The sequence below is a fragment of the Streptopelia decaocto genome, assembly GCF_964273445.1.
Source record: "Streptopelia decaocto genome assembly, chromosome: Z".
In the NCBI taxonomy this organism is placed as follows: Eukaryota; Metazoa; Chordata; class Aves; order Columbiformes; family Columbidae; genus Streptopelia; species Streptopelia decaocto.
Window position 1 is genome coordinate 68,204,383 of NC_138657.1, and position 27,398 is coordinate 68,231,780.

The 27,398-nt window shown below is 47.7% G+C and overlaps 2 protein-coding genes across 2 annotated transcripts; one reads left to right on the plus strand and one right to left on the minus strand.

Annotated features, from left to right (window-relative positions):
- Positions 1–1,080: 1,080 nt before the first annotated feature.
- On the minus strand, positions 1,081–8,681 carry BTF3 (basic transcription factor 3). The gene is made up of 6 exons (XM_082075743.1): positions 8,526–8,681; positions 8,158–8,226; positions 5,152–5,265; positions 4,753–4,954; positions 2,000–2,056; positions 1,081–1,469 (listed from the first exon to the last, which is right to left on the minus strand). The coding sequence occupies exons 1-6, from the start codon at positions 8,670–8,672 to the stop codon at positions 1,423–1,425; spliced, it is 636 nt and encodes a 211-aa protein (XP_081931869.1). The 5' UTR covers positions 8,673–8,681; the 3' UTR covers positions 1,081–1,422.
- Positions 8,682–19,211: 10,530 nt separating this feature from the next.
- Positions 19,212–21,026, plus strand: FOXD1 (forkhead box D1; the record flags this gene model as incomplete). The annotated part of the gene is made up of 1 exon (XM_082075015.1): positions 19,212–21,026. One exon carries the CDS (start codon positions 19,212–19,214, stop codon positions 20,463–20,465), a length of 1,254 nt encoding a protein of 417 aa, XP_081931141.1. The 3' UTR covers positions 20,466–21,026.
- Positions 21,027–27,398: the final 6,372 nt, after the last annotated feature.

Here is a 27,398-nt window from a genome sequence, read left to right on the forward strand (position 1 = left end):
TGAAATTGTTACTATAAGTTCTTGCACCTGACTTCAGCCATGACATGCTCATGTAAGACTCCTGTTTTACCTCAAACCACAGGAGCTGCAAGGGTTGAGCAATTAATTCCTCCACTGTTTCCCAATAGGAATGACTTACACCATGACAAACATGCTTGGCAAGTCAGACACAGCCCCACCTCTTCCCAGGCACAAGTTTGCTACAGGTATAGCCAAGTTTTCCCCTGAATTTTATGCTGCACAAGTCAGGACAAATTTCCACTTCCAGAAGTACTTGCTCTAGAGACAACCTTAGAAGGCTGCTAGTTGAGTGCTCTTCTATCCTAGCTCAGCTTGTTATGGAAGTGATCTACCGCTGACACCAAAGACTACCAAACGTGAAATTTAGCTCTCATCCCTGGAAGCTCCAGCTAGGCAAATGTCAGACCAGCATTTAAAAAGTATTCCTTGTGCCCAGCAAACAAGTTCTCCTTTCCTCTGAAACACACAAAAGCAACAGAAAAAACATATTCCTGAAACATCCAAATATGATTATTGGTTAACAGATCTGGAGATGCTAAATACAGACTTAATTAAGAGCCATGATCAATTCTATTAAGGCTTTTTCCCATTCCTATACTTCATTCCCTCCCACAATTGAACTTTTCAGATAAGTAAAATTAAAATACTGGGAAAATATTATTTGATTCATTAAATACTTACACCCTAGAAATACCTATTAAACACTCCTGAAAATAAAAATTTAACACTACTATCTAGTTCCCACAAGATGCCAACAGCTTGCCAGAGTTTTTGCCAAGTAAAGTTCTCTCTCAGCCTGCACTTTTTATGTCATGTTACACCACAAATAATTATTTCTAGAATACAGATCTACCTCTTTAATTCAGTAGATTATAAAGAGATTTACAGCATAAGTAGTTCTGATCTACAAACACTGGGAATTCATCTAGTAAGTCTAAAATGCAACATTATGCACAGAAAAAAAATTAAAACCAGTTTTCTAACACAGCAAAAGGAAGATGCTCTGCAGAAAAGCATGACCTTCTATCATTGTCTAATATTTATGTTTAATACTTATGGTCTTTTGGCAAGAAGCCACACCAGGAACTTTATTTTATATTTTTATTGTATGCCAAAGTTCATTAAAGATAGTTTTGCTTGTATACAAGTTACTCAAAAATTGTGTCTAGGCAGAAATTCATTAGCAATCTGACTTATTTCAAAGCACAGGTTTGTTCAATTAGGCCACAAAAATAATATTGTGTACAAGCAGTAACTAAAGAGCTGCAGGTTCAATGAGTTTCCAAATATTACAGATCTTGAGATCTCATCAGAAAATAAGATAAAAGCAGTCACAATATAAAGTAGCAGCTCCATACAGCTTTTTCAAGTTTTAACTTTATTCAGAAAGTGACACTTAGTTCAGTTTGCCTCATTCTTCGAAGCTTCATCGAAGTTTTCAACCAGATCTAGAAAAAGAAGAATATTGAAATTAAAGTCTGATCCACTTCACCAAACATTCTGGCTTTTTTTTTTTTTCCCAAAGTTGTACTTCATATCAAGTGCTACAACATAAAGACTTCAGCTTATAAAATACAGACCAAATAACTTTTTTGAGCTTCACAGTTCATTCTTCTTGTTCAATCAAGTAAGTTTTAGATAGTTCATTATAAAGCACAATTCTAAAAGCATTTAACTTCACTATAGCACAAATGGGCAAAATTATACTGAAAAGGTATTTTATTCCCACCCTTCTTATTGAATATTAAATAATTATCTTAGCCATAGCTATTACTTCTACACAGGAAAAAAATGCTCGCTCAAATGAATAGTCCATCCAAGTCTCTCATGGTGTTTGAAAACCATGAAATAACCTGCCCACAGAAATTCTGTGACAGCAAGGGACTAGTCAATATTCCTACCATCCTTGGCCCAATCATATGCTACAGGTTATCTATCAGGAAAATTCACTTTTACTCCATTGCATGCTTGTTCTTACCTGGAACTTCATCATCATCGTCTTCACCAGTAGCAAGTGGTGCTTTTCCATCCACAGCTGCAAGAGCAAGTAGTTCAAAAGCATCAGTCAAGCTCACCATAGGTATCTTGACTAGCTGTTTTGCTTTGTGTTTTTTTGAAAACATTATTAAAGAGTCTGAGCTAAACTGCAATGCTTTATCCAGTTCCCCTGCTGAATAAAAATCTTCAACTAACTTTTGTTGCTGCTAACACTCAAACAGCCCAGTGGGGAAATGTGAGGATGCATGCTACAGTTTACTGGTCACTACCTTGTACCTAAGTATACTGAGTGCCTTGCAACAAGTCTTAAGGAAAAGAAAGGATCTTATGATCTTAGGCCTGCAGCTTCACAATTACACACATGACCAGAGGTGCTTAAAAATATGATTGTTCCCTGGCAAAGTCAGAGGAATATGAAACTGGATGCACAATTTTATACTTAGGTGATTGAGGTAACTACATGTTCTGGTCCATATATCTGCTGACTGAGTAGTTTCCTAACCATTCCTATTGTCTTTGCCAGAGCTAGCGAGACTTAAGCATGTTCGCTGTGGCAGACCAATGAGCACCTCCAAAACTGCAGCAGTATAATGCTAAGAATAGCTATCTCAGGTCCCTGGGTGCCTGTGCCACTACTTTTACTGCTATTCTTAGCTATACTACAAGGGTAAGCTGTCTCATACTCTGTATAACCTCAGTTTTATGCTAATTAATCCTCCCCAGTTTTCAAGAAAAACATGAGGACAGAGGTGGGTTTCTACTTGACCAGTACCCCGATGAATGCATGAACTTTGGTCAGTAAGGGCTTGGGACAAAGTCACTTCTAACTCTACTTTAACAGCAGAAAGCAGTTACAACTTAAGTACCTCTTAGTGTCAAATGCAACATTTCAAAAGCAAACCATGTTATTTCCTCCTAAATTATATGCATTCTCTCTCATCCCCAAGACCAGACTAAGTTTACTTTAGCACCTGTAAATACAATAATGACAGATCATTTACTTTTTGATGTCAGGCTTCCAAATCTAGCAAGACAATTCTGATTGGAAAGTTTAGTGCAACTACTCTGTGATCCACCTAAAGTGGAAAGGAATAGCCATCTGCTAGGTCACACAAAGCAAGCACTTTAAAACAATCTTCCCTAATATTAAAACTGCGCAATTGAGCTTATCCAGAAAACACTCACTTTGTTATGAGAAGAGAGAGAGTTTTTTTTTCTTTCAAGCCCTACTGCTACAATGAAGCCACACTGGTAGCTTTAGGAAGGATGAGCTCCATGGGGAAAGAAGCAGTTTACTCCACCTCCTGAAGACTACTTCTAGCAGGACTTTTTCAGTGGGCAGTTGACAGGAGGGAAGTATCATCAACTTGAGGAATGGAAATACAGCATGTCTTGTCGGCAGCAAAGTACAAGAAAAAAAAGTAAGAATGAAGCTAAGAACTACCACAAACTGGACACAACGATAGACTATGTGTTCAGGATATTCCATACCTTGGAAAGAATGGACTTCAGAGAGAGTCCAGCATAGGACAACAAAGATGATTAAGAGAGTGGAGCATCTCCCATATGAGGAAAGGCTGAGGGAGCTGGGTCTCTTTAGCTTGGAGGAGACTGAGGGGTGACCTCATTAATGTTTACAGATATATAAAGGGTGAGTGCCACGAGGATGGAGCCAGGCTCTTCTCGGTGACAACCAATGGTAGGACAAGGGGCAATGGGTACAAACTGGAACACAAGAGGTTCCACTTAAATATGAGAAAAAACTTCTTGTCGGTGAGGGTGACAGACACTGGAACAGGCTGTCCAGGGAGGTTGTGGAGTCTCCTACTCTGGAGGAATTCAAGACCTGCCTGGACGCCTTCCTGTGTAACCTCATCTGGGTGCTCCTGCTCTGGCAGGGGCATTGGACTAGATGATCTTTCGAGGTCCTTTCCAATCCCTAACATTCTGTGATTCAGATATTTCATAAAATTAGGAAGACAGTACATCCAGGACACAAGGAGTTTTCCCAGCATCAACAAGCCTGTGTTTCACTCCAAATTCTGACCCTTTAGCAGCAGCAGTTTTTCCAAACACCACACACTTAGGTCCCTTCTCCACTTTTCCCACACAGTTTTGGGAAGAACATACGTCCAGGTTCTTTTACTAATTTAAAGATGAAGTTAGAATTTGGTTTATCTAACATAACGTTCCTGATAGTCCTGTTCTCTACACTCTTCTACACACAGAGGAACTGTTAACATACTCCCTTAAAAATACTGCATAATTCACTCCTAGCTATCAAAAAGTCCATGGAATAAACACCTTCATCACACCTGTGAGGCAGCAAAGCAGTTGCAAGATGTCTGAAGTAAATCTCTCCATTACTTGTGTTTCCATTCAAAGTGTCAAAACAGATAAAGTATGTATTTTCTTAAAAACTAACTCTTACACCTAGCATTAATGAATGAGGTATGTCAAAATATGGTAGCCACACCAAGAAGTAAACTACCATGAAATCAAGCCTGGCTATAGCTTTCCAGTGCTAGACCAGCTGCAAGACAGGTGCCCCTGCTCTATTTGGTTTTACTCTTTGTTGGATTTGAGCTATAAATAACATCCAAGAGTCCCATTTCTTTATAGGCATTTTATAATATGCTTGTAGACAGTGAGAGAGCAATGAATTTCACTGCTGCTACACAAATAAGCCACACATCAGCTGCCAGCATGAAATGCATTCAAGTTTCAACTTACGTTGCTTAGGTAGGGCTTCTGCCAATCTCCTCAGGCTGGTCAGACTGTCAGCTCCGAGCTGATTTAAGATGCTAGGAAGCATTTCTGTCAGCTGCTTTGTCTCTGCATGGCCAGTGATAGTGAAAGTGTTAGCAGCCAGAGATGCCTGAACTTTGGGGTTATTGAAGTGAATGACTGTTCCTTGGTTGGTAAACATGTTTACCTGCAAGAAAAAAAATCCAGTATTTGAACCAGTATAACAAGATTTTTCAATTTAACAGGAAATTGCAGCTCCTAAACCTCAACAAAGACCTACTGATAATTTACAGACAAGTTTAATAAGTTACTTACCAGGAAATAGATTCTGATACATTTTATATTTCTACATAGAAAAGTATTTTTTTCCTTTTAAGCAATTACCTCTTCAATTCCAGAAATATTGTTCACTCCCAGTTTCTTCAAAGAAAACTGAAGTTTCTTGTCATCTGCTGTAGCTGTTCTGTGGACAACCTTCTTCTTTCTGCGGGCAGTACCCTTTCCAAAAAAAAAAAAAAAAAGTTACAAATTAATACTTAAGTAGTTCTTCACAAACTCTAATCCTCAGAGCCATATAACTACTCTGCAGCCATCTACAGATTAACTTAACATACAAAGTCTTGCTTCTTTGCTACAGTGCATACAACCCCACCCCCACAACTGCACTGCAGCAGTCCTTCCCTTGCTATAAAGCAAGCTTTGCAGAGAAGCGTGAGGTTTTAGGAAGCAATGCTGCAGAGCATGTTTATTCCACAATTCTCATAGGGATTCTGCAGCATCTTAGAAAATAAAAACTGCAAGCTTAACCTTATCTGTTATCATAAGCGTAAAACTGAAGAATAAGCACAGTTTTAGATAACTTCTGAAGTTCATGAATTTTTCCTTAGATCACCTGTCTTAAATTGTAGCCAAATTTTGATAATAGTCAGAGGCCGTAAGTTATGAATGCATCATTAACAAATGAATGTGAGAAAACTCAAAATACTCAACTTTTATTCCAAACAGACATCTCCCATCTGACTGAATTACACATGCATATTTGGGGAAAATAAGTGTCTTTCAAATATGTCATAAACAGGTTTTAAAAAAAATATTTCTACATAGTATTCCAGACTACCCTTGTTTAGAAAGCAAAACAAGCAAAGGTTAAGTTCCCCTAAAGACAAAGAGCTCTAGATTTCTCCAGGGAAATAACTGTCCCATATTAGAATATATCTACACCTATGAAAAAAGCAGAGAGTGTCATTCTATATTTCCTTCACAATCATAATGCTTCAGTAATACCAGACATAAAACATCCAGGAACAGGTGAAACTAAGCTCCTTTCGGACACACTGTAACTATTAATCTAAGTCCTACTCCAGTTGCCCATTTGCCACATGCTAGCAATAAGAGAATGTGCTGCTGCACAGTTGTATAAATGGCTGCAATACCTTTTGAGTTAACTGGCAGAAGTTAGAAAACCAACTGGACACTAACAGCTCTAACATAATCCATTTACAAGCAATGAGGAATGTTAATGACAAATTCACATGAAACTAATGCTTGGAAGACTACAGCTCAGAAGTTTAGTAGTTTGTTTAGAAAGTTTGTTATCTTTTCCCTGCTACTGTCGGGTTTGCACACACAGCAATGTGAAAATTACTAACATAATAGAAACGGCTTTATTTTAGTCTCTTAACTACCCAAGAATGGAGCTACATAAGACAGTCTTCCTGGACAAAAGACTGCTCAGTAAATTTCAAAAAATGAAGTATTGAATCAAAAGCTATGTAAGGAACATGTACCTCCTTTTTATCCATATTGAACATAAGTATCAAACCTCAGACAATCGAATTTAAATGAAGAGCTGCTGCTTTCACCTCTGCAGATTTTAGCTTCTAAAGACTGAAGGTTTTTACTAAGCAAATTCTACCCTAATCATGCTTAAACATGCTGTTCACACCCTCCTACTTCTATATTAAAGGGGAGTGGATACAGCAGGCCAACAACGGAATACTTCAGACTCATCTGCCACTCCTTTGGATAGGTTTAGAAGAAGAGCCATGACATATAGCTGTAGCAATATTCTACACAAAAATCTCAAATTTCACATAACAAAGTACTACAATAGCCCTTGACCTAAACATAGTATTTAGCTTATTTGTAAGACTGCAGCCTTGCAACATCATTTAAACCTTCCAACAGAGGACACGTGCAACTTCTTCTCACAAGAAGTGACTCTTCCCTTTTTGTCGCCTCCACACCCATCTCAACTTACAAGGTGACAACACCATGAAGAATCCCAGTAATAATTTCCAGTTGTAAAACCAATTTTGAAAGACAAGTTCAGGCATTCAAAGTATCTCACAGACCAATTTTAAAACTGAATGACAGTATCATCAGCAGATTCTAAGCTTTGCTTTATGTCTCTAAAAAGCCCATATTGACAAGAGAGCTGTCAGAGCTGTGGTCTGAATGTATGCTCTTACGTGACAAACATTAAAAGCCTCCATAGTCAATACACACACGCTAGTAACACAAAGACTATCATCAATATAATATAGCAATTCTCTGCCTAAATAGTAACCCATACAAAACAACAACAACAACAACAACAACAACAACAAAAACAAAAAAAAAAACAACCAACAAACACACGCAAAATCACTAAGCCAGTTAACTACTATGTTAACCCCGACTTAAGGCTGTCTAAATGTCCAGCTAAGGGCAAAAAAAGATTCAAAACAGAAGTGAAAGCTTCTGGGAACTCTGTCAGGAAGAGTTTTGTTGAATAGTTTGTATTTTAGAATATAATGTGTACATTTCCTCAGGCATACAAAAAAACTAACTAATTCTTACCTTAAAATCAACACTGTACTTAAAATGTTTATTAGCACATGACTATACTCAACATACTTTTAAAATTTTCAGTAACCACACAGCTACATATGTTCAGATGCCATAACAAAAGGGTCTTCCAAGCACGCTACTTTACAAGAGTATGAAAAGTACAGATTTTCCAGCTTTATCCTAAAAGTCAAAAAAAACCAGCCATAGACACCTTAAAGATTTGTGATAAGAGTCTGGAATGTAACCACCTACAATCTGTTACGAAAACTACACGGGAGCTCACTTGCTGGAAGGTCTATTCACGTCAAATCCTACGTGCCTTATAAGACAGCTCATACAAGAACACAGGCTGCGAGACTACTGTAATATGTAACCACAAGTCCGAACAGAAAAGGCTGGAGGTTGAACTACTACACATCGCTTCTACCGGGCTGACTCTAGAGGTCCCTGCAGCAGCTCAGCTCCCACAGCGCGGGGCTGCTCCCCGCTCCGGTCTGCGGGGCCGCTGGTGCTCGGCCCGGTGTGCCCGCAGGGACACGCTGGGGATGCGGTTCCTACCTTGCCCCCGATGCGCACTTGGGCCTGCAGCTTGGCGAGCTTCTCCTGGTTCATTATCGTTTCTTTCATCTGCGGAAGCAATAAGAGCGCCCGTGGACGGCGGGTCAGGCAGCGGCTGGCCCGGCAGCAGGAAGGGGGGCCAGGCGGATCCGCAGCGAACCCTCATTCCACTCCGATCCCCAGCAGAAACATCCCCAGCCCGGCACCGGGCCGGACGGGGCTCTACCCCAGGGCAGCGGCGCTGAGGCGCGGCTGAGGCCCGGCTCAGGCCCAGCCCGCCACCGCCTCTCCTGCCTCCACCCGCCGCCACCCGCCGACCCGCAACCCCCAGCCGCAAAACCACCTTCCTCCCACCGTCCCGCTCGTACCTTCTCGGCGCTGTGGCGGCGGTGCCGGAGCGGGGGAGAGGCCGGGGAAAAGGCCGGGGCCGCGGGCGGGGCGCTGGGCCAGGCGGAGCACGCGGGCGACAACGAGATGGCGGCCGGAAGAAAGGGCCCGCGCGCCCCGCGGCGCATGCGCGGCCGCGCGGGCCGGCAGGGGGCGCCCCTTCCGCGGCGGCGGGGCGGGGCCTCACGCGCAGAGGGGCGGGGCCGCCGCGCCCGTGGGTGTTGGCGGCGGGGCTGGGCGGGGCCGGGCCGGGGGCGGGCGGGGCTGCCAGGGGCTGGGCCGGGCCGTGCGCCGCCAGGCTCCTGTCTCCGCTTCCACGTCACGAGCGAATTCGTCCCCGACCTGGCATTACCTATTTAATTTTCTTCTTCCCAGGAAGCGCGTTACTCGTGTAACGCAAACCTCTTCCCCGCGCCCGTGATTTTCCCGTTCGGAGAACTAACGGGACGTCTTCAAGGCCCTAAGTCAAGCAGTTGCTGCTGCAGTTGAGTGTTTGTAAATCCCGTTCCTCAGGGCAGGGGTCATTCACAGCCCACAGTTTTGGTCGGCCGCAGGTTAGCGGTGTGTTTTGTTTTGCCCTCGCTGAGGAATTTGGTGGCCCTAATCTCACGTTTGTCAGGAACTTGTTAGTCCGTCTCCAATGAATGTTAAAGCTAAGCGGTGTTTGCAGAGTTTGGGACAGTGTTGCACAGGAGGGTGCATCCTGGGGTGTATTAGAAGGGGGGTGGTTAGTAGATCGAGAAAGGTCCTCCTTCCCCTCTACTCCGCCCTGGTGAGACCACATCTGGAATATTGTGTCTAGTTCTGGGCCCCTCAGTTCCAGAAGGACAGGGAACTGCTGGAGAGAGTCCAGCGCAGGGCAACGAAGATGATTAAGGGAGTGGAGCATCTCGCTTATGAGGAAAGGCTGAGGGAGCTGGGTCTCTTTAGTTTGGAGAAGAGGAGACTAAGGGGGGACCTTATTAATGTTTATAAATATATAAAGGGTGAGTGCCATGGGGATGGAGCCAGGCTCTTCTCGGTGGCAAACAATGATAGGACAAGGGGTAATGGGATCAAGCTGGAACACAAGAGGTTCCACTTAAATTTGAGAAGAAACTTCTTCTCAGGCTGCCCAGGGAAGTTGTGGAGTCTCCTTCTCTGGAGACATTCAAAGCCCACCTGGACATGTTCCTGTGCGACTTCACCTAGGTGTTCCTGCTCCAGCAGGGGGATTGGACTAGATGATCTTTTGAGGTCCCTTCCAATCCCAAACATACTGTGATACTGTGGTGCAGGAGGAAAGAAGCCTCATGTTCCCATCAATGCTACGCATGCTGGCTGGGGGACGCAAGGGAAGAGGAGCTGCCATGGTCCTGCCTCCGCTATCACCACACCTGAACCCAATGGGCCTCCTGGCATAAGTACAAATAGCACTGACCTTGTTATCTCATCCTGTATTTTAGTGCCTTTTAAACCAGTTCTTCTCTGGAATATCCGCAATAAACTGTTCCCTTTGTTCTTGTTTCTGTAAGACTATGTTAATAATTAATTTATTATTCTTTCTTGACTAAGCTTGAGGTTCCCGTGTCAGGCAAGGCTTTCGCAAGGTATTGCTTTCCATGTGCGTGTATGATACCATGTGCTCTTATGATACCTCTTCAATACACTGGAGTTGAGAGTCAATTTGTACAGAAGATTTTGATCACTTAAAACTGAGACTTTTGTAATGAGTGAAAATAAATGATAAACCTGAAACTACTCAACTGGTGGTGACAGAAGGTCTCAGGGATGTGATGATTCAAAAGGTGCTGCTGAAGAGCAGCTAACAGATTAACATCACAGCCAAGAATTAGAGGATGATCAAACATATATAAAGGATGGTGGCGGGACCTGCAGAAATTTGGTCCAGGATATCTGTAAAATTGGAAAAATGAATCAGATTGTTCAGAAAAGAGTGGGGTGGGAAGAAGCCCATGTTACTGTATCTAAACTAGCAAATGCATATCAAATTCAGAAGGAACAAAATGGATTTGGAGGAAGAGGGGATCTGGGGAGGACAGAGTTTGTTCTGAACTAAAAAGGAAGCTTATAAATTTATTGCAAGATGAAATTGGCAGTGTACCTGCAGCAAAAGGGAATAGAGCCAAGATGAAAACAAACAAAACAAACCAACCAAACTGAATCACTTCAGGCTATTGAAACTAAAAACAATAAATACTTCAGCTTCACGCTTACTGCAGTCTACCATCAACATATAAGAAAGATTTCAGAATTACTAGTACAACTGATAATTACCAACATGCAAAATATTTTAATAGTCTAAAATACTGAAGTGAAAATGAGTCACAGAAAGTTTATTCCAAGACAGAAGCTGTAGGAAGTGTGTCCCAGCTGTCAGCCTAGGATTAACTAGGCTGGAGATATGATCTCATATTTCCTCAAGTGAGATTTCAGAGACAAATTATGCTGAAAACTGTATCACTGAGTGGTATCAGGAATCAACTGAAGCAGTTCAAGAGCTGCAGTTCAAGGGACTCTCTAAGGTGTGGTTACATTTCCTGGATCAAACAGCAAACCTTCAAAAAACACATTCTACATCAGATAAAAAGTATTTTAGAATGCTAAAATAGTATTGGCTCGCTTTTTCAGTCCTTTTTGTGTATTTGTATAATGGGAAACATAAACCTAAGCCTGGATTTAGTTGTAGATGGAGAACTTCTGTTGAGAAATGAAATAGGGCCAAAGCGTGTTACCCTGAAATGGAGCCTGAGCTCAGTAAGCATCTTTTCAGGTCTGAAAAAGGGTTACAGTTAGGATCTCAAAATCATGAAAGAATACACATTGCTAAAGCAAAGTTCATTAGCTGCTCAGAAGCATCATAGGAGTGGAAAAAGACCACTAAAATGTTTACTTGGGAAAATTGTGTCCTAAATTATGTTTAAAGGAATAAGAATTTGCAGTCAAAATTCTAGTCAAAAAGCTCTCCTGAAAAAATGGCCAGTGCTGTGTAACTTGTAATAGAGTATGTGTAGAACGTAAGTTACTAGGTTATTCAGGAAACAAATCACAGGTCATAAAAATAAGTGATCAGTCTAAAGTGAGGTAATATTTGTCCTGATTGCCAGTGACCACAAAGAACACATTTGTTTTCAGGCAGTGAAGGAAACCTGTCTGATACTCAAAATGTCATTAGGAAGAATTTTTTAAAAAGAGTGCTGTATTCAGCAGTCAAGAAAGCAGAAGTGTATGGCACATCAGCAAGGCACCACAGGGAATAATGATGTTATCATTCCTAATGTAGCTGCTGTATGACATAAGGAGGAAAGCACTAAGTAATTTGGAATAATATGCTTATATGTTAGTGATTTAATAGAGGAAAGTAGTGACATTATGGGGTACAGGAGCAAACGTGTTGTGATAGACATGAATGGAAAAGAAACTATCTCCAAAAGTCCAGACACAAGACTCACTGAAGCATTATTAACTTTTTAAGAGATACTAAATATGTAAGCATTGAATGGGAGCCCAGGAACATTGAACCTAAGTGCAGTCTTGTTTTTATCTCATCTGTTACAGTGTTGTACCACATGCCAGTGAGTTGTATGGAGTAATCCATAACAGACTTCCATGTCAGGGAAGAGAGAGTGCTCATCAGCAAACAGCGTCCTCTCCTCACGGTGCCTGAAACTCTTGCACTCAGCAACTCAAAATACCTGGGCTTGAAGCCACATCACAAGCCTTTCATGAGCTGTGGGATGCCTCTCTCTGTTTATAACATCCCGCAGAGGCTGTCTAGAGAGTAGCTGGAGTTGTGCTACTTGAAGAATCTCCTGCCTTCACTGAACATGGTTTGAACAGGCTTTGCCGAATACTTGGGAGTTCATGTTAATTGGACTGGTAAAGCCTCGCCTAGAAAGACTCTTGTGTTAGTCTTAGCAATGAAGATCTTGCTAGATAATAGGTAAAAGTCAGAAGTCACCATATTTGTCACTGGCTGTGTGTGAAAAAGATGGTACCTTAAATTAAAGCAGAAATGTCAGAGACTCAACCAAACAGATTATTCCTGTAGACATCCTATACACAGAAGAGAAATTTCTCATTTAAGCTAAAATCACAGAAATCTTTGGACCCCTGCTAAGACAATTAGTTACAAGTCAGGAATGCTGTTAAGTCACGATCCAAAATCGGCATAGTCCCACCCAAGGATGGCACATTTAGCCCAGGATGAATCAGGACTAAATTTGCCCCTCTTTAGGTGTGTAGCTGTCAAAATACCACCTTGGACTAGTGTCTTGGCAACTGTGAAGCTGTGATTCATTCTGGATTTTGCCTTTGGCTTTCTGGGGCTCCTGATCCCACTAGGTGCTTGTCAGGAGGTAAGAGATAAGCACAGGTGGCCAGAGGGGGGGAGGCAGAACAGGGCAATGGCCTTCCTCCTTCTGCAGCAGGTAGCTGTTATTTCTGCTCAAGCCCTGTCAGGAATGCACTACACGCTTAACTTTAGATGGAAAAATCAATCTTCTCTGTCTTTGATCACAGTATAGCTTATTGCCAAGGGTTTCTAAGTGAATGAAGAGCATACCTGCCAATATTCACTGCACTTACGAATGGGTTCATACTCCCTCGGGGCTTACTTGCATCACTACAGAATTAAATGGAAAATACCTCAAATATCTGAGACAATAGTTATGGCATCTCCACCTAATTTGCCAGAGCTTGTCTACAATGAAAAATTCGGTGCTTATGTGGAGAATGTTAGAAAGATTTTCAATAGTCAGGGTAGTCATGAAATCAATTGTAACCTAAACAAACATGATTTGTTTATATGACAAGTACCCTGCTACATCAGCTTTGGTGGCCAGTACTACATTTTGAAAATAGATATCCCTCCACTAGCATTGGGAATAGACATTGACATAAAAAAGTAGAAATAATAAGTTGAAAAGAAAAACATAAAACCAAATTTAGGCACTTCAGGCTGTTCTGGAACATTATTACAGTAGTCAGCCTGAGCTGAACATGAAAAGGTGGAGAGAATGGCAAAGATTGTCATGGGTACAGAATTACTTCCATGCTAATCCAGTGATTCTGAAGTGAACCCCTCAGCGTGAAAAAGAGCTGACCAATGAAAAAAAGTGTGATAAAATCTACAGAGTCAGGAGAGGCAGGGAGAGGGTGGTTAGCAACAGTTGTTGTTTGCCTCTTCTAGTACAAAAATGAGAGTGCATCGGATTAAATGAGCGGGTGACCGGCTTAAAGCAAACAAAAAGAGGCACTTCACACCACACGTGGTTAGAGCTGCAGAGCATTTCACCACATGTTCAGTGGCGTAAATGTACATTATTTCAAAAGGTGGCTTGGCAAATTCACACAATAAATTACATAACAGGCTATTAAATTCAGATGTTATCACTGGCTTAAAACAAAACACAAAACAAAACACAAAACAAAACCTAGATTTCTTTCAGCTAGGAAGAAAATTTACACACTTGTTCTGTTCCTGCATTCTTCCTTAAACATCTGGTATTGGCTGATGTTGAAGTTAGCTTATAATGCTGTATGGGTCTTGGTCCAACCTGGTATAAACTCTCCTTGTGTTGTGTTAGATGAGAAGTGCAGAAGGGTCCTGAGAACACTTAATTGCATTTTACAGTAATTAAAGGCTGAAAAGTGCCTCAAAAGAAGTTAATTTCACCTGTTACAGCACATGTATTTACCCTGCAAGAATTATAGAATGAAGGGGGGGAAGAAAACAAACAAATAAACAAAATAAAACAACAACAACAACAAACAACAACAACAACAAAACACATAAAAACCAAAACAACAACAACAAAAACAACCAACAAACCAAATAAGAAAAAAGAAGTTTGAGAGTGAGAGGGGTGGAAAGGTCATTTCCAAGAGTGAGGAACTCTATTTCAGCAGTAGACATGGCAGGAAGCCTCAAATTTTCCTTCAGCCTCCTTCAGCTTTTCAGGTGACTGCTGCAACCCCTCACCAACGAGCTGCCTTTTGGCCTGGTCACACAGACCCTGTTTATAATCCCAGCCTCTTCAGGAGGCTAAGACAAGTGTTACCTTACCCCAAAACTACACAGCAAGGGAACAGGGGGATAAACTCACAAAAAAGTGCATCTAAAATGGTGGTCACAGTGATACTGAACAATGGACACCACAGCTATCTGTGCAGGGGACACCACCATCCAGTTGCATGGATATTGGTGAAGGATTTTTATCTTCCATGACACAAGCAGCTCATAACCCAGTCCAATCTTTGGTCAAATGAACTACATTGACAGAAAATGTAATTTGGAAAATGGTTTTATTTCAATTAACAGAAAGTCTGTTCTGCACGTAAAACTCAAGTCTGGGTGTGCAACAAAAGAAGTGCAGCCTTTGGTGATGGAGTCTTGCAAGGTGCAGAAAGCCCAGGGCAGGCTCTTCAGCTCCAGCATGTGTAGGTGGTGGCCAGGATCTGTGGCACTTTCCACAGGCTGCATCTATTCAAACACTCAAAAAATCACCCAGGCAACTGACCTGTGTGGAGCTGGAGAAGGCTCTGGAACCTGCATGGTCAAGGTCAACCCTGGAAAACCCAGAGCACATCAGCCAGTGTGCCAGTGTGGCTGCAGGAAAGTGCCTTAAGCTGTGCCTGCAGTGCTCTTTGATTTTGAATTCAGGGGCAGGGGAGGTCTTTAGGCTCATCTATCCCCTGTTGCAACAGGGGCTCCAGGGTGCTCTGCTCAGTCATGGACTCCCCAGCTGTAAGAAGAATGTGTGGCCTGGGGCACTGTGGGTCTCCCAAGGGACACTGTCCCCCAGAACCCATCAAAGGGAGATAGTGGTGGATCCACCCAGTCTGGCTTCTGCCCAGTATCCGGGGAGCCACCATCTGAGCAGGATGCCCTGGCTTTCTGGGGCTTTCCTGTCAGCTCCAGCTGCAGAAAGCTGCCAAAATATCCAGTCTTTCTCAGGTTTGGATCTGAGGATGAGGCTTGGGGAGAAGCTCCTGTCCACCGTTGAGCTGTGGACACCAAGATCTGAGCGCTGTTGCTGGGGAGTACCATGGACTTAGGTGAAGAGCAGGAGTCACCAGGACTGCTTGTATGCTTTGATCAGTACATGCACTGCATTGATGAAGAGTGGGGTGTTCTATATATGCATGCAGGAATTTTGTGTGTAACATATGATTATAATTAATATTAATAACCCTAAGCAATAAACTAATAAACCCCACCTGCATAGCTGTATTTCACATCTCCTTTCTGTCCTGCTCTTGTTTTAGATACATGTTATGTTACATCATTCGCAAACAACAGGAAACCATGGAAGACAGCCCCTGAGGTCCTGGGCCCGTGGTGGACGTTTCACGGGTGGGTGTGTGGCGAATGAGGAGTGCAGCCCCGCTCCCTCAAGGAAGACTGCAGGGCGGCAGAGCCCCGCGGCGGCGGTGGGAAAGTGGTCAGGGAAGTCCCAGCCTTCCCATGGATGGGAGCTTCTCAGGTCTCCCCAAAACGCTGCTTTTCCTTAGGGTCTCGGAGTCCCGCCCGGGAGTGTGGGGGTGCGGGATGGGCTTCCTTCCCGATGTGCTGCTTTGGGCGAGGGGCCCCGCCGGGCGCTCTGCCCCGGCACACAGCCATGCCGGAGCCGGCCCGACCGTCCCCGCGGTGGGTGGCGTCCTCAGTGCTGCCGGTAGGTGGCATCGCCCGCCCGCGCTGAGCAGCGCCGGAAGCGCAGCGGGACCGGCCGCGGGAGAGGGCCGGGGCAAAACCCGCGGCCCCGGGGGGCGGCGGGTCCTACCTGGGGAAACGCCGTTCATGCCTTGTGCCGCCACTCCTCGCCTTCCTTTTTTTTCTTTCACTCCGTTTTGAGAAGGCACCTGCCGCGCTGGGACAGGAGCAAGAGGAAGATGCGCAAAGACAAGTCGCGATCTCTAGGGGCTGCGGTAACGCCAGGTCTTAATGGTCCGCACTGGGCTGGCTCAGCTGCCCCCCAGAAAGCAAGACCCTCCATTCCCCACTCCGAGACGGACAAGGGCTTACATTATTGACCATGTCTGCCACGGGGGGGTCCTCAACGCCCCGCCACCATCTCTCCGAGGTCACCGCGGCCGGCCACGTCCAGGAGGACCCTCACCCCAGCCGGGCCCCGCCCGGTACACCGGAGCTGCGGTGCTCCCGGGCACCCGGTGCTGCCGAAGAGCCGCCGATATCACACTCTCAGTGAAATACCAGTGCGTCCTGAGTGGGTGTTAGCAGGAGATAGCGGGCAGATCCAGCTTTCTGGCTTTGCTTTGCTTTGGGTTCTTGCACAAAAAATTTTAAATCACACCGTTCTTCCTATTTGATAAAGTGAATTTTTGTTTCAAGATGGTTTTAAATGTTCATGCACATCAGAAAGTACCACCAGAAGAGCAAGGATAAAAGGAACAAAAAGAGAGTGAAAAGGAAAAATACTAGCTTTGTAAAAAGGAGAAGCCTCTCGAAGAGGAAAAGTCCTTTCTGCCTTCCTTTTAGTAACTTGCCCTAGGACTCAAAACTAATTCAAAGAGGCATTTTACTTCCTGTGAACTGTAAATCTCGAGCGACGTTATCAATCTTTCTGCAGGAAAAAAGAAATAGTAGTCAGTTACTGGGTGTAAGAGTTGTTGTTGGTTTTTTTAAATTATTATTATTTTCTTTCTTTCTTTCTTTTGTAACTTTTGGTAGTATTGTCCTGCAGGCGCCTTAGTAGCGAACAAAATGCAAATAGGATTATTTAGAAATAGTAGAAAGGATTATGTTGTAAATCCGTGGAACTGAGTTTGAAACAAGGTGGCTTGAAGCTTTGACTTAGGACAATATACTGAACATGCATTTCAAGAAAACTATGTGTGAAAGTTGTTTGAGAAGAGAGATTTCAGCAGTAAGGACGCTAGGCATCAGCCCGTCCTTCTCACGACGATTTCTGCCTAAGCATGACATGGTCTCCTACAAACTCCCATATCAATCGGATCCTGATCGTGGGTTATCCTGTCAGAACTAGGAGCGATGGGAATTTTCAAAGAGTTTCTTTTTAAGACCACGGTAATTACATTTGTATACAAGTTTGGTTCCTCACCAAAACCCGCAGCCCCCGCATAAAGGGGGTCCCAGCTCTTCTGCTCTGCTCGAGTGTATCACCTGAAACTGAGATTAAGTTAGGAAGCAATATTTTGTGTCGCTTTTCTTGGGGATGCTGCTCTTACACTCATAACAGAATTGGCATTTTAAAGGCCAGTAAATTGTTTTGCTTTGCATATGAAAGAGATAACGCTAATTCTCTGTTAGTGTTTCCCATAATGGAGGAAGCTGCTTCACTCAGTTAAAAACAATAGCCTTACAAGTAAACCGTTAGATTAGCGGGGTTCTTTGAGAGCTTGCGAGGGCGACATCGAGAGATATTTGATTTCATTTTAAAATGAATTAAACTGTGGAGCGGGAAGACGAAAGTGAGGGGGAGATGTCTCTAAACCGTCCCGCGGACCGAAGTCTGAAGTTTATTAACTCACCATCTCTCTCTGCGGCACGATTTTGAGGATAAAGAAAAAACAGCTTCTCGCCAAGTCCCCCCCGGCCGTCCCCGCCGGCACCCCGGCAGCCGGGCTTTCCTGCAGCCCCCGCCTCAGGCCGGCCCCACGCCGCCCCGCGCCACGGGGCGCCGGGCGACGAAACAGCGGCGGTGCGCCGGAATCTCGCGAAAAGACGCTTTTACTCCTTCCCACGGGAAACGGGACCCCGATCCTGGGAGCAGCCCAGGCAGACGCAGAGCTCCCAGCACCCTCCGGACGGCTCCTAGGAAGATGCTCCAGAACTTGGGGACAGACTCATTTGGTGTTGGTGTTTGCTTGGGGTTTTTTGTTTGTTTATTAATTTTTCCCCGTTTTCTTTCCCGGCGGTGTGTGTGTGCGTTTGTCTTTATTTCCCCCCTTTTCCACGTAAGACGGCCCTGCTTCGCTCCGCGGCCCCCCAGAGTCCCTCCTGGCAGGGCGAGGGCGGGGGGCGGGGGAGGATGGCGAGGCGCCCCGCGGTGGGGGGGAGACACGGCGCCGCCCGGGGCCGCCGCTCGCCCCACCGCGCTCTGACGCTGGGAGCCATGTGATGGCCCCCTCGTTATAAGGCGGGGAGGAAGGCCGCCCTCTCTGGGACTCGGCCCCAGCCTTTTCACCGTCTTTCCTAAGGCCGAGCAAGCCGCCCCCTCTGCCCTCCCTCCTCGCCAGCCTCCTCCCCATTTCTCCTCCCAGTACTAGGCGCGCTCCCTCCTGCCCCGCATCCATTAATGTCTGGGGGCTGAGGTGAGAAGAAGGGGGAACAGACTTCCAGGCGCGGCGGCACAGCCCCCCCGCCTCCCAGTCCCCGACCTCAACCAAAAAAACCACAAAAGACCCCCCAAAAAAGGGGAGGGGACAAAAAAGAGAGAGAGAAAAATCAAAAAAGCAGCAAAAAATACCCCGAAACAAACCCCAAACCAGCCGCGGGAGCGCTTCCGCGGCGCGGCGGTGGCGCTGGGGGCCGGCGCGGCTCGGAGCGGCCCGCCTGCCCGCGGCGGCGGCGGCGGGGCGGCTCTCCGCGGAGCGGCGCGGGGGCCTGGTGGCGGCGGGGAGCGCTCCCGCCCGCCCGCCGCGCCGCGCCGGCAGCCACCAATGCGTTGCCCCGCCGCCGCGCCATGACCCTGAGCTCGGAGATGTCCGAGGCGTCGGCACTGGCTGAGGAGACCGACATCGATGTGGTGGGCGAGGAGGACGACGAGGAGGACGACGAGGAGCCGCAGCCCCCCCGCCGCCGCCGCTCCTACGCCGAGGACGAGGAGGAAGAGGACGAGGAGGATGTGGGCGACCTCCACGACGATGCCCTGCTGCCGCGGTCGCCCGTGCGCGGCGGAGGCGATGGTGGCAGCGGGGCGAGCGGCGGCGACGGTGCCGGCGGTTCTCGGCCCCCGTCGCGGGGCGGCCCGCAGAAGGCGGTGGCGGCGGGCAGCGGCGGGGCGGGCGGCGGCGGCGGGGCGGGCGGCGGCGGCAAGAACAGCCTGGTGAAGCCGCCCTACTCTTACATCGCCCTCATCACCATGGCCATCCTGCAGAGCCCCAAGAAGCGGCTGACGCTGAGCGAGATCTGCGAGTTTATCAGCGGGCGCTTCCCCTACTACCGGGAGAAGTTCCCTGCCTGGCAGAACAGCATCCGCCACAACCTCTCCCTCAACGACTGCTTCGTCAAGATCCCCCGGGAGCCCGGCAACCCGGGCAAGGGCAACTACTGGACGCTGGACCCCGAGTCTGCCGACATGTTCGACAACGGGAGCTTCCTGCGCCGCCGAAAGCGCTTCAAGCGGCAGCAGCTCCCGGCGCCCGAGCTGCTGCTGCGTGCCGTGGACCCCGCCGCCTTCCTCCCGCAGCCCGCGCCCCAGCCCCCGCAGCAGCCGCCCTGCGCCTACGGACCCTACGGCTGCGGCTACGGCCTCCAGCTCCAGCCCTACCACCCCCACTCCGCCCTCTTCGCCTTCCACCACCCCTCCCCGCCGTCCCGCCAGCCCCCCGCCGCCCCCGGCAGCGCCCCCGGCGCGGCGCTGCCCCCCGCCGCCGCCTCCGCGCCGCCGGGCCCCTTGCTGCCGGCGGCGGAGCTGGCACGGACGCCCTTCGGCTACGCGCACCCGCTGGGCCCGGCGCTGGCGGCCTCCCTGCACGCTGCCAAGCCCGGCAGCGGCGCGGCGCTGGCTCGCTCGCCCTTCTCCATCGAAAGCATCATCGGGGGGGGTGCCGGCCCCGGCTCCGGTCCCGGCCCCGGTGCGGGCAGCAGCTGCGCCTCGCAGTCGGCCGCGGCGCCGGGGCTGGCCCGCTCGCTGGGGAGCTCCGGGGGCAGCCTGCGCCCCGCCGCCGCCCTGCCCGCCGCCTCCGGCTTCGCGGCACGGATCTCTAATTGTTAAGGGTTTGGGAGTCTTTCCGAAGGTAGGATCTGGGTTATCTCCTTTCTCGACCGCTCGGATGTCTAGTGGACGCCGCCCGGAGGGGTTGCGGGCTTTGCGCGGGGATTGCGCGGTGGGGCTCGGAGGGAGTCCGCCGCGTGTTTTTGCAAAGCCTGGTCTAGATGCTGCACAGGCAGGCGGTCACGCTCTTGGAAAGTTACTCGTTACTCCTTAAAAAGAAAAAAAAAGAAAAAAAAAAGGTGATATGGTGATAAATAACGTCTCTAAACCGTTGAAGTTCAGAGATTCTCAGGTCTAGGAGCTTGAATACAGTAATGTACAGGAAAAAAAAAAAAGGCTTGAGGGAGGACAGCAAAGCAATACTTTTTCCTTTTAGTACACTTGTCTCATGTACTTTTATAAAAGAAAAGATTAACATGTTTACACAGAAGAAATTCAAGATTATAATTTCTTATTTTAACCTGTGTTTTGTATTATAATAGACTTATGGAGTTTTTTTATTTCGTACTTTATGCGTATTCTTTACAAGGAATATTGTTAAAAAATTACTGGCAAGTATTATTGTACCATTCTAATGTAAAATTTTTACACGTTTTCAAAAATAAAAAAAATTAATTTTCAAAAAAAAAAAAAGGCAAAAACCAACCCAAAGACCAAAGGACCCCAGCCAAACAATTGGCTTCATACTCTTCCCTCTGTAATACTTCTCCCTTCTTTGGGGCACTGAATTTTTTTTTTTTTTCTTCGGGATTAATAGCACAACAGCCGAGGAATTTTACAGCTTGAAATTTGTTATGACTGGATTTGAGCGCGAAGAAGAAGATCAGAATATGATCTTCACAGTCAAACCATTGTTAACGCTAGCAGGGAGTGAAAGACAACAACAACAACCAAAAAAAAAAAAAAAAAAAAGCAAGGACAAAAGAGGGTATAAATAGAAATAGATCTGCTTCTCGCGGGAGTAAAACCCAGTTCTGTAAGGCACCAATCACAGGATTGATTAAAAAGCCGTTTTTAAACTATTTTTATACTTTTGGGTGTGTTCTAAATCACAACTGCTTCACAGTTGGCTTTCCAAGAGGCCCAAAGGAAAATGCTACTAATAAGGGGCACGTACTGAACTTCAGAGAGGCTTGTCCTACACTCTTATGCTTCTGTGACGATAATAGGGACATGTGTTTCTACTTTTCAATACATATAATATAAAATGAACATTGGAATATACTCGTGTGACGACCTGGTTAAGTGCACGACCTATTGAAGTAAGGATATGTAAATGTATGGGAAAAACCGTGAAAGCAGCTTTTCTCATTCTGAACTCCAATCTTAACATGGATAAGGTCCATGGATATCTATTTCATAGACTAGAATTATTTTTTAAGCAAAAAGTGTGCCTCAAGTATTCGGAGCTTAGGCATGAAAAGAGAATAGCAAGTTTTAGGAGTAGACGTGTGTGATTGCTTGTTGTGGAATACGAATACGAGTTTTTCAATTCAGGGAGGCACTTTTCAAATACGACTATACTTATAACAATTTAGTAGATTCAGGGGTAAATTGTGTGAATTTTCTGGGTGAAAAAGAAAAAAAAAGGAGGGAGGGATATGTTTTACTGTTCTTTGGAAGGAAGGAGGTTGTTTGACTATGTGCTTTTACATATCGAAATATCTTGTCGCCTTTCTTTTAAGTATTTTCGTAGATAGGAAAGTGATGTTTTTTTTTCTGTTTTGTTTGTAGCAACGCAGGGTTAAAGTAACAGTTTTAAATACGTGGAAAAACTGAATGTAAGAACTCTACTGGGCTCCATTTGCTGCCTGCAGCTGGAGGGCCTGTTAGAGAGCCCCGCGTTCCTTAGAGAACAGGGATGTAGCCTCGCGTTTAATTCCTAAAATTAAGGGGAAAAGAACTCGGAGGCACCACATACGTGCCCGTAGGGGAAAGCGCATCCTCTTCACGGGGGAACGATTAACTTTCTTTTCCCGGTCCCGGTCAAGGGATGCGCCAGGCCGCCGCGCCAGTCCAACGCGGATACAGAGCCCGGCTTAAGCGGCCCTCGGAGATGCGGCTAAAATCAAGCAGGGGAAAGTTTTGCGAGGGAGAAAGGGGGCTGTAGCCATGAGCACGGCGGTACCGGAGTCCCCGCAGCGGGATGCTGCTTGCCATCGCTCCGGTTCCTGCCTGCTCGAGCAGTGGCCTAGGTCGACAAGCCGTAGGAGTCCTTGTGCTGCCCCCATGCAGTTAAATGGCAAGAGCAGGTTCCGACGACCCGGTATTTCTTTCTCTTGGCTTCCCCCCAGCAAACCCCGGGAAGCCCGGCGACCTCCCGTGAGTGCAGGCCGGCCCGGTCCGTGGGGCCGGTGGGGTCCTTCCCTCGGGTCTCTTCACAAGAAACCCTTGCTCGAAAATATACGGCAAGGAAACTGCTCAGTCACTTGTTCCTTCCACGCGTTATGCTGCTCGTCTGCATCCTGTGAGGACAGGGCCTTCACCTGAAGTTCGTAGGCAACCTGGCAAATCGTAATACGTGGTATAGGGTTTTTTTGGGGGGTTGTTTTGTTTTGTTTTGTTTTAAGCATTGAGGAAAGGGGTCAGGGAAGGAGGCTGTGGTGCTGAGGGAAAGACCTCTTGGTTTGTTTTCTCCGAGTCCTCGGGGAAGCCGCCCGGCCGAGGCCCCGAGGCCCCGAGGCCCCGCAGCCCCGGTTCCTAGAGCCGCTGCGCCGGAGCAGGTGCCGCCAGAAAAGGCGCCGGCCCCGCAGATCTTTGATGGGCTCGCAGCACGGCCGAGCCCCAGCGCCTCATTCGCATGCAAATGGGCTACCGTGCCCCCACGGCTTTCAAGGCGAACAGGGGGGTACGTTTAGTCCTCGCAGGGACAGAGCCCGGACGAATAATTCCTCCAGAATAGGCTGGACCCTAACAAACAAGCCGGTGGGACAAGAGGATGATGTCGTCTCCTTCTCCTCCTCCCAGCTACAAAGTGTAGATTCATTAACCCGTCTCCTTTTCTCATCATGTCCCCGTAGGGCTGAGAGGCGAATTACTGGAGCTGAATTGGGAGGGGATTGCTCTATATGGGGGCTAATGTTTCAATCAGTTCCTCCAGAAGGACCACACAAAAAGAAACTTTAGTTTATGGTGCTATTATGCAGAGTTTTAATCTAGGGATAGATTTAGCCAAATGTTATCTATTGGGAATTTAATGAAGCCCTTATGTATTCAATCGCTTTTTATGCCACACACAGTGTCTCTATCCAGAAATGTTTCCTTCTACATATTTCTTTGTTTCTGTTGGGTGATTTATATATTTTTAATTAGGTTTAAAAAAAAAATTTCTTTCCAAGCATCTTGTATAGCGTTTCTCTCAAGAAGGACTTCGTTAGGTCCCTTCCCACATCCCGTATAAGTTTCCCCTTCCCTCCCCCGTTTCGAAGCTGATTAGTTTGCACATCCGCACCCTGCGCCCTTCCCGCCGGGGGGCTCCCCAGCTCCTTGCGCGGAGAAGCCAGACACCGCGCGGTCTCTGCCGTGACCAGCGTGGGCTGCGGGCGGCAGCTCAGGCAGGGTGTCCGGCCGAGACGTGGGGCCCCCGTGCGCGGGTCCCCGGCCCTGAAGCTCATCTTCCAAACCTTCCCCATCCGCAGCTCCTTCTGGTCATGCATTCGCTCCTGGGCATTTTTCTGGTGCAGCGAGGGGCACCCCCGGGAGCAACGAGGTGTCGGCTGGTGCACCCCCCGTCCTTGTAGGTTGACTTCAAGTGTCCCATCCCTGAGTCATGACGGTAATAGGGGGAGTGAGGGCCTCACCTGCTCTCAGCTGCTCCTTTTCTTGAGGTTCGGGTTCCAAGGGCAGAGTGCACAGTCGCCGAGACTGAGGCCTGTGTGGGGGATCTGTTGGAAAGCGGGTCTGGTTTAATGGCCCCTTGGCAGGACCCTCAGGATCCGCTCCGTACATAATACTTTCTCTCATTACTCACTGGAAGTATTTCAGTAGTCTCCGACAATATTGTATTTGACAGAAACCACGGAAATTATGATCATGGCCAAACTCTCCCTGCGCTGGGATTTACTAACCAAAGCAGATCCGTTTTTCAGCTTGTTACCAGCGGCTTCCTCACTGCGCAGCGAAGCTTCTCCTGCTTCCCTTTCGGCGCGGCTGCGGTCTCACACACTGGCGGGACCCGGGAACCCGCAGCTGGTACCTTCCGAGCAGGTAGGTGCCCACTCGCTCCTCATCCGCAGCCGCGGTGACCTGCCGCAGGTGGCTGCGGGGCTTCTCCACCCTTCTCCATAAGTCCTTTCCGCTCCACAACCCTCCTGGTGAGAGCCACGTCGAGCAGCCGCTGTGGACCCTCCGCTCGCTGCCCCTTCCTGCGCTATAAAGCATGACTGAGATGCGGAGAAAAGATCGGTGCGTGTGTACATGTATGTACGTGTGCAAGAAAATGGCACTGCCGGCGCACGATGTGCTTTCCGATCCACGCTGCAGCAGCAAGCATTCCCGTTGCCTTTCTGCGCAAGATGGGTGCCCATCGATTTTGGGGGAAGGCGGAGACTTGCAGGCGAGCCTCAGGTCGGTAGACTCCTTGTTCTTGTTTTTCTCTTGCAGAAGAGCGCCGTGTCCCGCCGCCGGTCCTCGCCCAGAGGGGTGCCGTGAGCTGCCGACCCCACGGGCCTGCCGACCCCCTCTCTGTCGCCCGGCCCGGCTCGCCGCGCAGCTCCAGGGAGGAGAAGGCTGCACGTCTGCGGGGGTCAGAGAGCCTCGCGGCAAAACTCGCAGCCCGCCCGGCGGCAGCAACGCGGCAGCTCCGCGGACTACAGGCTGCAGGGGAGAGCGTCCGCCACCACGGCGGGACACCACGACGAGCCCGCGCGTGGGAGCTGGGAGGCAGGCGGCGGCGGCTCGGCGGGCATCAGCGCGGGAACCCCGTGGAAGGGGGGCCTCGTAAGAAGGTGTGCCTTCTGTGGAGGGCTTCGGATCCGCGGGCCGCCGCGGCGAGGGCCAGCGGGGCTCCCGCTGCGATCTGCGCCTCCAGGAGAAGAGAGACCTACCGGCTAGGCCCCGGAGTGCCCAGAAAGTAGAAAAAAATACGGACTGGACTACACGGAAGACTTTTAAAATTTATTATTTTTAGAATGCAGTGTCTAGCCAGTTTCAGAAATGATATCACTGAGCTGAATTCAGAGGGAATATTGTGTTGTTTTTTTAAATCAAAATAGTTAAACTTGCCCTTTCTCCAAACCACAAGAGACCTGTTGAATTGATTCTAAGTTTTCCTTTCGTTGATGGAGCAAAACGGCATGCAGAAGTCTGTGGGGCCCCATATTTAGATGATAAATTATACAATTTATGTTGGAAGCAAAAGGATAAATAGAGATTTCAGTTGTTGCATTAATTCGTTGTCTAAGACTGGGAGAATCTTATCCACGGTTAATCCGAAGGTATTCCTCTGCCGTCCGTGCAATAGAAATCCGTATGTGTGCATCGAAACAGGTGTGTACGTTCAGGCCTGTGTGTCTGGGACCCGGTGCTGCCACCAGCCCGCACCCGGGCATCTGTAGCACTGCGGTGGTCGCTCAGGCAAATGCCCACGCTTTGGAAAATCCTTGTAAAACCCGGGAATATGGCTTTTTCTACCACGGTGGACGTAGGTCTGCTTCTCAGCTTTCATTACAGAGGAGCACATGCACACCTGTATACACGAAATACATTAAATACACACAATCAAGATAAATGAGGTGTCTTCCTCACATTTTCTTTTCGTAAAATAAACACTGTCACGTCTGCTTATTCAGCAACCACCAGACGAAACTGATGGTTTTCTAATATACGTGTATACAGTGAAATTCCACCTGTCGGCTGCACGAAGGGAGGGGTAAAGGAAAGGGGTAAAGGAAATCTTCAGATCAGTAACTCATGATTAAAGGAACCATTGATTAAAAAAAAAAAAAAAAGTCCAGGGTAGGTGTGTCAGGTGACTGGCTTGCTCGGCAGTGGATAGGGTTGGGCATTACTGACCGTGGAAAATAATTCATACTATTAATTCCAGGCGGGGTCTGATTGCTCGAAATCCCTCCTGGGGCAACTCGGCGAGTTCTGTCAAACATACTCCTCGTCTTCCTGGAAGTCCTTAACTGGTCTTTCTCCGTGCAGACGGTGCAGCATGTGAGGCAGCGCACACGAGTTTCTGTCCTCGTACTGTCCCGCAAGCGCTCGGCAGCCGGCGGCCCCGCTAGGACCAAACCGCAGACCTCCTCCTCTCTGCCTCCCGCTTCTGTACGAGAAGCTAAAAGGGCGGCTCTGCTCTGGAAATTAACCTATTTAGATCGCTTTCAGCACGACTTCCCTCGCTATGGCTCTTCCCCGGGTGTTCAAATATCTGCCTTTCCGCCATCGGGACATGTTTTTCGGGGGAGACTCTCGTCCCTCCCGCACTCTCAGGAGGCAGATTCCCCTGCCCGCGCACCGGAGCGGAGCTACCGACAAGCAACATGGATGTCTCTGCTTTCAAACTGACTCCCTTCCTCTCTAGCCTCCTCCCGACCCAAAGGAAGCCCGCAACAATTTGCTAACACACGTGCAACACAAAACCAGCGCTCCCACACGAGCTTTTGAACCCAGCCGCGGGGCAGCTGCTCCGACTGCGAGACGGAGCTGTTCGCCTAGAGAGCAGCGCAAATCCCCGCGACCGCTCCAGGCAGAGCCGAGGGCCCCGCGGGGAGCTCGGCTGGAGAGGACCAGCTGCTCCCTGTATTCTCCCGGCCTCAGGTACGCTGCGGCTCTACCTCGGCTGCCCTGGGCACCCAGTCGCCAGCCGGCAGAGCAGCCCTAAGTTTCCGTCGAGGGAGCGCCCTGGGTTGATAACGCGCTCCGACATGGACAGCCCGTGGCCCAGGGTCGGCCCTGCCTTCGGCACCCACGAGGGGCGTTTGGAGATAC